The sequence below is a fragment of the Coffea arabica genome, chromosome 7c (genome assembly GCF_036785885.1).
Source record: "Coffea arabica cultivar ET-39 chromosome 7c, Coffea Arabica ET-39 HiFi, whole genome shotgun sequence".
NCBI classification, from domain to species: Eukaryota; Viridiplantae; Streptophyta; class Magnoliopsida; order Gentianales; family Rubiaceae; genus Coffea; species Coffea arabica.
The window spans coordinates 14,408,707-14,421,160 of NC_092322.1; the positions used below are offsets into that span (position 1 = coordinate 14,408,707).

The 12,454-nt window shown below is 36.7% G+C and overlaps 1 protein-coding gene across 1 annotated transcript; it reads left to right on the forward strand.

Annotated features, from left to right (window-relative positions):
* Window positions 1–7,141: 7,141 nt before the first annotated feature.
* LOC113698670 (translocase of chloroplast 159, chloroplastic) lies at window positions 7,142–11,357 on the forward strand. The gene has a single exon (XM_027218560.2). It carries the CDS (start codon window positions 7,386–7,388, stop codon window positions 11,097–11,099), a length of 3,714 nt encoding a protein of 1,237 aa, XP_027074361.2. The 5' UTR covers window positions 7,142–7,385; the 3' UTR covers window positions 11,100–11,357.
* The last annotated feature ends 1,097 nt before the right edge of the window (window positions 11,358–12,454 follow it).

Genomic DNA, 12,454 nt, shown 5'->3' on the forward strand with positions numbered 1-12,454 from the left:
TCAAATTTTGTAAAATTTAAAGCAACAGGAAAATAAAGGCCTATGTTTATTTTAACTAATTGTAGATTCTGATTTTGGATTATCAGTTTTTTGTGATATTCTCATTTGCTTTTTTATTTAGATTATAGATTTTTAATAACCAAAAGGCTAAAATTCATAATTAATAAAAAAAAAGTAGCTTTTATTGGTTTTAATTATTCTCTATAATCACTTTCCATAATCAAATTTTACAAAATTTGAAGCAATCGAAAACAAGACTACAATGCAGAGTGCTTGCAATTCACTAGTTTCTGTGTACGTGTTATTGCTGTATTTCCTTTATATTTCAAGCTAGAGTTTTTAAATCATTAATATCAAGGTTTATACACTCATTTTGATCATGCAATTAATTTAATTCACATTTTTCATTTGAAAACCTTATATAAGGGGCCATATTGATCAAAACTTCAAATATTAGGGACCAAAAATCAAAGTCAAAATTTTGAACTATATTCAATTTAATTTTGAGCATTATATAGGGATAATATCAAAAATCTCCCCTGAGGTTTCTTTTAATGTTGCCTAGCACTTCTAAGGTTTTAAAAATATCACTTACCTCCCTTACTTTTCTTATTTGTGTAACAAAATTTTTAAAAACCCTAAACTACCCTTTCACTTGCTAAATTAAAATATTCCTAAATCACTTTGTTCACTTCAAAAAAATATCACCTCAAAAACAATCTCTTGTACTACTACCACATCACATGCTATACTCCATAAAATTATAAATTTGAAAAATAAAAATGATATTTGAAAAGAAATACACTTGCATCAATTTTATTATATATGGTCAAAACTGATTTCTTATGAATTTCTATTTTTTTCCAACATCTTCTCAATCCTTGCTCAAACTATTAAACTATACCAATCATTATAAAAATCAACCTAAAATAAGCAAATAAATCATACCCTACTTTATCACAATCACAAAAAGTAAAAGATAAACAAAATTTAGCTTATTGTAATTTACAAATAAAATATTGCATAGTCATCCAAAAAAAATGAGTTAGAGAAAAAAGAAAAAGAAGAAAGTGACTTTCATTTCTTTTTTTTTTAAATTTTTGAGCTCCATTTATTTGATATGTTGCGAATTATGTGCCAAGTGAGCATTAATATAATCTTTTTACAATTATTAGGGGAGAAAAGTGATATTTTTAAAACTTCAGGGGTGCCAAGTGATATTAAGAGAAACTTCAAGAGAGGTTTCTAATATTACCCTGATTATATATTATACTTTCTCGGCAACAGTTTTAAATCTGCTCGAAATTAGAAAATTTGACTCCACATTTGTTTTGATCGAAATATTAGGGATCAATTCAGCACACAATCCAAACATTTGGAACAAAAAGTATATTTTTCCGAGAGTTAAATAGTAATCAATATTTATTATGTATACACGCACATACTAGAAATCGTTTTCTTCACGTTCAAGAACTCCAAGGCCTTCATCCGTCAATTTTATTAGCTCTATGTTGACAATCTTCAGTTGAAGAAAGTGTCATTTGTTGGAACTTAATACATTTTTCGGCTGGATGAATGATCTCAACAAATATTCAAGTCTAGGGTCTCATTATGGAATAGTGAATGTGGCAAGTATTAAAAGTGTCTGAGGTTTGATTACTTTATCATTAGGGACGAGATTACAATTCCTTGTGGGGTGGGGAGTAGGTACTTAAATGACGTTGAGATTGGGCCATCAACTCTCTCTTCAAGAAGGTTCTCCCAAATTGCTGATTCCTTTCTGTATTCATAGGCATGAGTAGGGATGGCAATGGGGCGGGGACCCCTCCCCCATCCCCCGCCCCGCTATCTACAAACTCCCCCCGCCCCCGCATCATCCCTCGTCCCCGGCTCCCCCCGCCCAGTCCCCGCATCGTCCCGCTTCTCCCGCGGGTGTTCCCGCGGAGCTAATAAAAATTTGTTATATAATTTTATTATGGTTAAATTTTAGCAAATAATCAAGTACTAAAATATCAACACATCATCAAATTATTATTCATTGTAATTTTACAATTGAAACTTATAAAAACAATCAAATAAAAATTATTTGAATACAATCCAACATGATGAAATAAATATAACTAAAATAGTCAAGTTTTCACTTTTGGCACAAATACAATCACTAATTCATTATTGTGCTTGTGTTTTTTTTTAAGAAAAGAATGTTATTGTATTATGTGTAATTAGGGATTTAGTATAAATGTATTAGTAAATTTAGTATAACCAATTAATAATTTGTATTAGTACACATATATAATTATTAGTATAATTTATAATATCAATTATATTATATATACTAATAGACATTATATAATATATATAACTAATAATATCATTATCATAAGTTTGTAACTAATTAAATTATATACATATATATTTTATATATTTATTTTTTTAAAGCGGATGGCGGGGCGGGGGTATACTCCCCCACCCCCGCCCCAACCCCGCCCCAACCCCCTCCCCATTAGCCCCAAGCGGGGCGCCATCCCTAGGCATGAGATTACAATTCCTTGTGGGCCGGGATGACTACTATTTATATGACAGAGAGATTGGGCCATCAACTTTCTCGCCTGCAGCAGGTAGTATTTAAGATGGTTTCTGATATATAATCTCCCACTGAATGGTTGCGTGGCCAAAGCTTTTTTTTTTTTTTTTTTTTTCCCTTTTAAGTGGACTAAAAGCCTTTTAGGGTCTCGTTGCTTATGATTTGTCCAAAAAGAAATTATATGGTTAGTTTGACCAGGGACTTAATAATGGTTGATTATGAATTTTGTTTTCAATCTTAAATCTTAAAGCTTTTTGAATTTTTTCTCTTTATTCTTTTTCTTTTACTTAAGAGTTTTTGCTTGCTTTGCTTTGCTTTTCTTTTTTTTTTTTAAGGCAACGAAACTCTTGAGTTAATGACACTTTTGTCGGGTTAATTGCTTATGATTTGTCAAAAAGGAAAACATTATTGGTTGATTACGAATTATGTGGTTAGGCAGCTTTGGATTTTGTTTCTATTCCTTAAATCTTAAAGCTACTTGAATTTTTTTTTGTCTCTTTATTCTTTATCTTTTACTCAAAGAGTTTTTGCTTTCTCTTTTTTCTTAAGCAAGAAAACTCTTATTATTCTTTGACCAGCTTGTAAGACTCCTAAGCAAACAGCACTCAAGCAATCGGCCCCGTTTGGTTAAGCGGAAACAGAAAGTAGGCAAACAAATATCAAGGATTTCTTTCTTATGTTCGACTGAAATAATTTTTTTCCTGGTTTTATGTAGTGTTGAAGGTTGAAGCACAGTTATTAAACCCCGCCCAGCCCAACGATCAAATCGGTCAAACCAGTGATCCGATCATTGGATCGGGCCGGGTTTCAAATCAAATTGCTTGAGCAAGGGGATCGTTGACTAGTCAACGATCCGACTGTCTGACCGGATTAACTCGAAAATCTGGCCGGTTTTGTCCTTAAACCCGATTTTGTGGAAAAATTTTATTGCCTTTAATGGAGTTCGAACCATGGACCTTTCCCAACACTACAACATATGAGTTTTATAATTATGGGTTGAAGATAATCCTAGGAGGATAAAAGATTGGCCATCCGTTAGAGATGAGAAATGAGAGGGAACCAGTAAATACACGTATTTTTAATTTTTGGGTTTTGGCAGTTGATAGAATAACATTGGACACCTCAAACTAAAAAACAAATGGGCATTTGGAAACCCAATCTCAAACTCTCAGCCCCTAAGAAACGAACAAAATGCATTTTCAGTAATGTCGACAACACCAATGAAGCCAGAATACCCTTTGATGTTTACCTTTTGAAAAAAAGATAAATTACACGGTTACGACTCATGAGTATGATACCCAAAAAGAATTGATTACGACTCACGAGTATGATACTCAAAAGACATCGTAAAATCTACTTGATTTATGTTGATAATGAGATGAAGGTATCATTCTTTATTCTCTTTTTTTTTTTTCTCGTTCCACTATCTATCGATTAAGTCTGTTGTCTCTAATTTGTCATAAAAATATTTTTCAATATATTATCGCGTTGTTTAGTGATATTGTTTCCTTGTTGAGTGGACCTCGCAGACTATTCCCCACCCTCCATAATTTGCTGGTAGCAAGGTTCGAACTAGGGATTTAAGGCTCCATTTTCAGCAATCTTAACCGCCAGACCAAGCCTCGGAGGGCTTTTTTTTTTTTTTTAGGTTAGCCTTTTTCCTTTCTATAAAGTTTAGGACTGCTGCTATTCCGAATTAGCAAAATTTATTAATTTGTTTACTTTAAAAACTGCCTTTAGGGTTTAAGTATTTATTTCATTGAGAAACGAGATCAGAAAACACTCCTAATCTCTTGAGTAAAACAATTTGGTCAATTTTACAGGATTTCAGTTGATAATAGGTCAAATGCTAAGATTTATTTGCCAATTGACATTGAAGGACTTGCTATATTATAGTTCAAATGCCGGTGAAATGATTAGGAGAATGGTCCACTTTGATTAGATAAATGAACTTTGAATTTCATCCCGAGCAAATTATATACGCATTCTAGTTTATGATTTGAATTTATGAGCCGAACAAGGTTCGTCCAAGTAGGAAAACGAGCATTATGAATTATGAGGGATCTTGGTCTCTCCGGTTGAAGTTCTATCCAATTCCGTCCAATTGTATAAATTGGCATAATTTCAGTGTAAGCTAATAACTGTTGGCACAATTGTGAGTTCCACACAAATTTAGTTATATAATTCATGTTTATATTAAAATTGTATCATTTAACACCGAAATTTTATTAGTTTATATAACTAAATAGAATTGGAACTGTAGAGCTCCCATTTCCCATTATGACACCTAATGCACTAGTATTAGTGGGGTATAGTAAAAAAAAAAAAAAATTGTAGGAAACATCTACTAACGACTTTCCCATAGTCCCACATCATTTCTCTGGGGTTGGGGGTTGGGTAGTTAAGTTCTCAAGTTTGCCTCAAGAGTTGCCGGTTTTTGGGATTAAATTTGGGATTAGGTTTAACTAACTAATTTCAAAAGTTTGGAAAAAAAAAAAAAACATCTACTAACGTGAAAATGGGGCTCACAAGTTTCCATTTCATATAAGTTGGCGTAAATTAATAATTTATTTTCAACTTACACCAAATTATTCTTCTTAATTTACACTAAATGATAATAATTAACTTTATCGAACAATACTTGATTTACACCAAATGATAAGAAATCAACATACACTGAACTGCACCTTATTTACATCAAACTAGACCTGACTTATACGAAAATCTTATTAATTTATACCAGAGGTCAACTTTTGTGAAATTGTACGAAACATAAATTGTAAAGCCCCAAAATCCTAATAACATATATGTAGGTACAAAGTAGTATGGAAAAGACAGCCAGCGAGTTTCACATGCAGAGAATTTTTAATTGCAACACCGGTTGTTATTGTTGATTTTTTTGGTCATCTACATGGTTGTTTAATAGGTGTCCAGCACTGTTCATAATGTTGTTACGAGTAGTTTGGATAGTGTATTATTTGAAATATTATTTGAAATAATTATTGTAGCACTTTTTCAGATATGATGTATGTGAGATAAAAAGGTGATTGGGAATATAAAAAAATAGGTTGGGAAATGTGTTTGTGATGCAAACTCAATATTATTTGAAATAATTTTGATATCCAAACACTCCCGTAAATATTGAAACACTACATTTAAATTTTTGTTTTGATGGCCAAATCATAACCCACAACAATAAGTGGAGTTTCAATTACTAGATTGTAGATTGAAAAATGTATATGGTTCATTTTTCCATCTTACTTATACCGTAAAATTGCAAAAGTGACAAGTGATGATAATCACAGTTTATCCCTTAAACTTTAGGAGTGATCATACTTTACTATCCAAAATTTATATTTTGACCCCTATAAAGACTGGTCAAATGTTTAAAAAATAGTTAACTTAATCCAAAAAATAAATAAATGCATTGTTAAAATAATTAGCATTATAAGTTGCTTGCTCCGTCTCGAAAACAGACAATATAAAAACAACATTAGAGAATTTTGAATTTCTTGTGAAACTATATGAAATTTTTTTGCAAGAATTACATGAGGAATTTGTCAAATATAGTTTGAAACAAAGAATATTTGGTTTTAAACATGATATAACCAGCTACATATTCTTAACTTGAAATGCAAGTTATTAAGCACAAAGGAAATTATATGTTGGTATTCATGTCACTAATCTTCCTCCAATCTTTGAATATAGGCTAATTGTGAAAAAAAAAAAAAAATTTACCAATACAAGTCGCTAGGTCCTTCTCAAAAGCATAGATTATTAAAATAACATCTAGAGCATTTTCAAGAAATAACACTTGATTTATTCTGAAACTATATAAATTTATTTTCAAGAAATAAAATGAGATATTTGTCAAAAAAAATGTTTAAAATAAAGCATGGTTGGTTTTTAACCATTATATAATCACCTACATAAACCTAAATTGAACTGCAAATCTACAAAAAGAAATTAAATGTTGGGTATTTATATTACTAAACCCTTTATTCTCAATATATATAATAGCACTACACTACTATAAATCTCAAAAATATACACTTAGCTCCTCTGAATTTCATAGAAATTCACACTTTGCCATAAGAATAATTGAACTATTAAGTATTCAAATGTATCATTCACGTTTTCGAAAGGTTTAAAAATCCCTGGGTAAAGTGTATACATATATATATATATATATCTTATACTGTCAACATTGGATAAATGATAATTATGCAAAATTTGAATTTAAAATTTAATTTTTACACACATGTCATAAATCCAATGATGATAGTGTATACACTATCAGTGTTTATAAGATGTACTCATATATATATATATATATATATATATTTATATCCAAAGTGAGAGATTTAAAGCACTAAAATGTGACTCCCCAAAACTTGCAAGGGGCAAATCGTGATTAACCCAATTGACAGTAACTCCGAGTAAAAATAAATCAGCATCAATAGGAACAAAAGTCCCACAAGTAAGCGTTTCCGAATTTCCTCAAAAAAAAAAAAAAAAAAAAAAAAAAAAAATATTGGGCCCCAAAAATCCTCAAAACTGAAAACCCCAAATTCTCTTCTTCTTAACCCCTTCTCCTCTCCTCAGCCCTCCCAGCAACCTTATCCTTCGTCTCCTTATCTTCTTCACGTCTCCTGTTTTCCTCTTCCTTTCATTCCTCGAAACCCTTATCAAGAAACGTCCTAAACTCGAAACCCGCAAGAACCCACCATCGAAAGGTGGGCAAAGTTTGTCACCCTTCAATATATTAGTTGCACAAGCAAAGGGAGGCACTCAAGCTCCAATGGACTCGAAGGAAGTGGCTGCTGCGTCTTCTCCGGTCTCAGGTTCTTCACCTAATAATAATACTGGTTTTGAAATTGATATTGATACTGCTCTTAAGGTTGGTAGTAATTTGAATACTGATATTCATGGTAGTGGTAGCAATGGTAAAGTTAATTTTAGTAGTGCTTCTGATGATGAGGGGTTTGTGAGTGGTGAGGAGGATTTTGATATGGCTTCGGAGAAGCCATTTGTGGCCGGCCCTGATGAAAAAGAAAAATCCGACGGCCTTGCGGGGGAGAATTCTGACGGCCCTTTTGCGGCTTCGTCGGAAGTATCTGTCCCAATCGATGATAATAGGGCTGCTTCTGAGGTTTTAGTTGGTGATAATGTCGAAAATGTTGATAAAGTCGGGGAATTAGAGGGTGGGAAGGATGTTGAAGGAGGTGAGGGCGAACCGGTGAAAGAATCTCAAGCTGTTGGTGTAGGGGATAGTCTTTCTGATAATTTGGATGAAAGTGTTGTCAAGGGCTTGGAGGGGAAGCCTGAAGCTCCTCCTGTCTTTGCTGGGGATTCGGTCTCGAATTTGGATGGGAGTGGTGGTGATAGTCAAGGGGGCGCGATAGAGAGTTTTGGGGAAAGGAGTGGAACTAGTGCCGGTGAAAAGGAGGAATCAAAACAACTGGAATTATTAGTGAATGCCAGTGAAAGAGAGGAACCAGAACAAGCGTCACTTGTGACCAATGCCTGTGAAGTTGCAAATCATGATAAGTCAGATAGTGCAGCGGTTGATACCTCCACCGTCAAAAATGGTCCTCAACCAATGGAAGAGAAGAATGTTGAAGGGATTCCTGAGACTGGAATGGAGCAATTGGCTGAATCAGAAGCTAAAGAAAATGGCACTGTGTCGAGCAGTGGTGATGCTGGGGAATTACTAGGTGGAGATCAAATTCAGGCTGGCAAATCTGTTGACGAAGGAACATACGTCAGCATTCAGGATGATGGATTGGAAAAAAGTGAGTCTGGCATTTCTCATTGGCCTGAGCATGATAAACCGAAATCAATTCATGATGCTCCAGAAATAGTAGAAGCAGAAGATGAAGCTAAGATTCAGATGGGGGAAGAAGCTGGCCTTGAAGGCTCAATTTCAGATGGGGATAATGATGGTATGATATTTGGAAGCTCTGAAGCAGCTAAACAGTTCATTGAGGAGTTGGAGCGGGGATCAGGTGGTAATTCATTTTCAGGTGCTGATACTTCTCTGGATCAGCCACAGAGAGTTGATGGCCAAATTGTCACAGACTCTGATGATGAAGTGGACACTGATGAAGAAGGAGAAAACAAAGAATTATTTGATTCTGCTGCCTTAGCAGCCCTCTTGAAAGCTGCGACTGGTGCTGACCCAGATGGGGGAAGTATCACAATAACCTCTCAAGATGGATCTAGGCTGTTTTCGGTAGAGCGCCCTGCAGGTCTGGGATCTTCATTGCGATCCTTGAGACCTACTCCCCGACCAAACCGCCCCAACATCTTTACTCCGTCCACTTTTTCAAACAGTGGAGATTCTGAGAGCAACTTGACCGATGAGGAGAAGAAGAAGTTGGAGAGGTTACAGCAGATCCAAGTGAAATTTTTGAGGCTTCTGCACAGGCTAGGTCTTTCAACCGATGAATCAGTAGCAGCACAGGTTATCTACAGATTAACTCTTGCTGCAGGAAGGCAAATTGGTCAACTGTTTAGCACTGAAGCTGCCAAAGCAATGGCGCTGCAGCTTGAAGCAGAGGAGAAAGATAATTTGGACTTCTCCTTGAACATACTGGTTCTTGGCAAATCTGGAGTGGGAAAAAGTGCTACGCTAAACTCAATTTTTGGGGAAGAGAAGGCTCAGATTGACGCATTTCAGCCTGCCACAACTACTGTGAAAGAAATATCTGGATTTGTGGATGGAGTGAAGCTTCGGGTTTTTGATACACCTGGCCTCAAATGCTCAGCGATGGAACAGTCTTTCAACCGCAGTATCTTGTCCTCAGTGAAGAAATTGACCAAGAAAAATCCACCAGACATTGTCCTTTATGTGGACAGGCTGGACGCTCAAACTAGAGACCTCAATGATCTGCCACTACTGAGGACCATATCTGGCTCTCTTGGATCCTCAACCTGGCGAAGTGCTATAGTGACCCTCACGCATGCTGCGTCTGCACCTCCAGATGGACCATCTGGTTCCCCTATGAGTTATGAGGCCTTTGTTACTCAAAGATCTCATGTTGTTCAGCACTCTATTGGGCAAGCTGTAGGTGATCTCCGCATGATGAGTCCAAGCCTTATGAATCCTGTTTCACTTGTGGAAAACCATCCTTCATGTCGGAGGAACAGGGAAGGCCAGAAAGTGCTACCTAACGGCCAAACTTGGAGACCTCAGTTGTTGTTGTTATTCTATTCAATGAAGATTTTGTCAGAAGCAGGTTCCCTCTCGAAGCCTCAAGATCCATTTGACCACCGCAAGCTCTTTGGATTCCGGGTTCGCTCACCACCTCTTCCATATATGTTGTCTTCAATGTTGCAGTCCCGTGCACACCCAAAGCTTTCTACTGAGCAGGGTGGGGAGATTGGTGATTCTGATATCGACCTGGATGATTTGTCAGACATAGACAATGATGATGAAGATGAGTATGACCAGCTTCCTCCTTTCAGGCCTCTTAGAAAAGCTCAAATTGCAAAGCTCAGCAAAGAGCAGAGGAAGGCCTACTTTGACGAGTATGACTACCGGGTGAAGCTCCTTCAGAAAAAACAATGGAAAGAGGAACTGAAGAGAATGAAAGAGATGAAAACAAAGGGAAAGGATGCTGAGATTGTCAATGGTTTCACAGAAGAAGATGCAGATTCAGCAGCCGCAGCTCCCGTGGCAGTTCCATTACCTGACATGGTGCTGCCTCCTTCTTTCGATGGTGATAATCCTGCCTACAGATACCGATTCTTAGAGCCAACTTCACAGTTTCTAGCCAGGCCTGTTCTGGATACCCATAGCTGGGACCATGATTGCGGGTATGATGGTGTCAATGTTGAAAACAGTTTGGCTATTCTGAATCGCTTTCCAGCAGCTGTCACTGTTCAAGTCACAAAAGATAAGAAAGATTTCAGCATTAGTTTGGACTCCTCTATTGCTGCTAAGCATGGGGAGAATGTGTCAAGCATGGCAGGATTTGATATCCAAAGTATTGGAAAGCAGCTTGCATATGTTGTCCGCGGTGAAACCAAATTCAAAAATTTGAAGAAGAACAGGACCGCTGGTGGGGTATCTATAACGTTCTTGGGGGAGAACGTGGTCCCTGGGATCAAGATTGAAGACCAGATTACTTTGGGCAAGCAGTATGCCTTGGTAGGCAGCGCTGGGGTTGTTAGAGCTCAGCAGGACAATGCTTATGGAGCCAACTTTGAGTTGCAGCGCAGGGAGCAGGATTTTCCTATTGGCCAGGTGCAATCCACATTCAGCATGTCAGTGATCAAATGGAGGGGGGACTTGGCTCTAGGTTTCAACAGTCTAGCTCAGTTCTCTGTCGGGCGTGGTTCAAAAGTTGCTGTGCGTGCAGGAATAAATAATAAGCTGAGTGGACAGGTTACAGTGAGGGCAAGCAGTTCAGAACATCTCTCTCTTGCACTCGCAGCTGTCATCCCGACTGTAATTTCCATCTACAAGAAACTGTGTCCTGGTGTTGGCGAGAAGCACTTGATGTATTAGCTCCCTCTTTCACTTGGTGTTGCCTTGATCAATACCAAACGGCTTCATTTTGGAGCTTCTGCAGATTTTTTTGTCATCTTGTTGGGTAACATTTATGTCATCTAGTTTAGAACTGCAGCTCATTACTAGAATTTACATGTTTTGGCGTGACGTTGAATATGAGATGGAACTAAGAGGGTATAATTTCATTTTTCAACTCCGAAAATTTGGTACCAGAATTCATTATGATTATCATCGAAGGCATGAATTTTGCTATGATTCTTTGGATTTCGTCCCTCTCTCTGATGCTAAGTACTGATCACAGTAATATCATAAATTTATAATTATTTTGGTATGCTGACTGTCTTAAGATTAAAATGCCCTATGGGACACTTGTCGAAGCAACAATTTCGTGGGAAGATTGTCCAGAAGTTAGTACCATCTAAGATAAAAATTGGTGAACTCCTATTGAAATGATCTACGCAATTATGGACCAACTTGCTAGGAGATGTTGATCCTCAATAGCCAATGCACAAGGATAAAGCAACACATAAATATAGCAGGCCAAGAACAGAAGTTTATTCTCATCAGAACAGGGTAATTAACTAATTATGCAACACAAGAAGGAAACAGATGATAAAACATGAAATACAATTCCTGCATTATACATCACTGATAAAAGAAGCTGGAGAGGGAGGATTTGGAATGTCCATGGGTGCCTTCGAGGATAAGAACTTTCTTCATGGATGGACAAAGGGCTGGCTCATTCTGAATGCACCAGACAGCAATTTTGATCATTCTTTCTAGTTTTGTCATGTCAACAACCTCCTCGTTCCCACCAATTTACGCAGTTTACCATCCATGAAACAATTGTAAGCCGACATTTCAAGAATTGCTTCATCCTCAGGCAGTCTATAATCTGCTTTTTTCCGACAGCATATGATCTCTAGCAGCACTATTCCATAGCTATAAACATCTGCTTTAACTGTCACTGGCAAATGCCAATGCCATTCTGGTGCAACGGAACCCCTTGTTCCTCTTACCCCTGTATAAGTTCATGTTCGGTCATGATCTAATGGCTTTTCCAATCCAAAGTCAGATATCATCGCGCACCTGCAGTCATCTATGGGTACATTTTGAGGTTTGATGTCACAGTGGATGATTTGTGTCTCAAACTCTTCATGTATATAAAGAATTCCTCTTGCAATGTCACAAGCAATTTTGATTCTTTCGTTCCAACTAGCCTGATTTTCTGGTTTGAAGAGAACATCTGCCAACATCCATTACTCGTACGTTTATATACCAGAAGCCTCCTTGTTCCATCAAGGCAGTAGCCAAGCAACTGGATGAGATTGCGGTGGTGTGTTCTTCAATAT

Coding starts and splice junctions, on each gene's coding strand:
- LOC113698670 (XM_027218560.2), top strand. CDS start 7,386: ATGGACTCGAAGGAAGTGGCTGCTGCGTCTTCTCCGGTCTCAGGTTCT.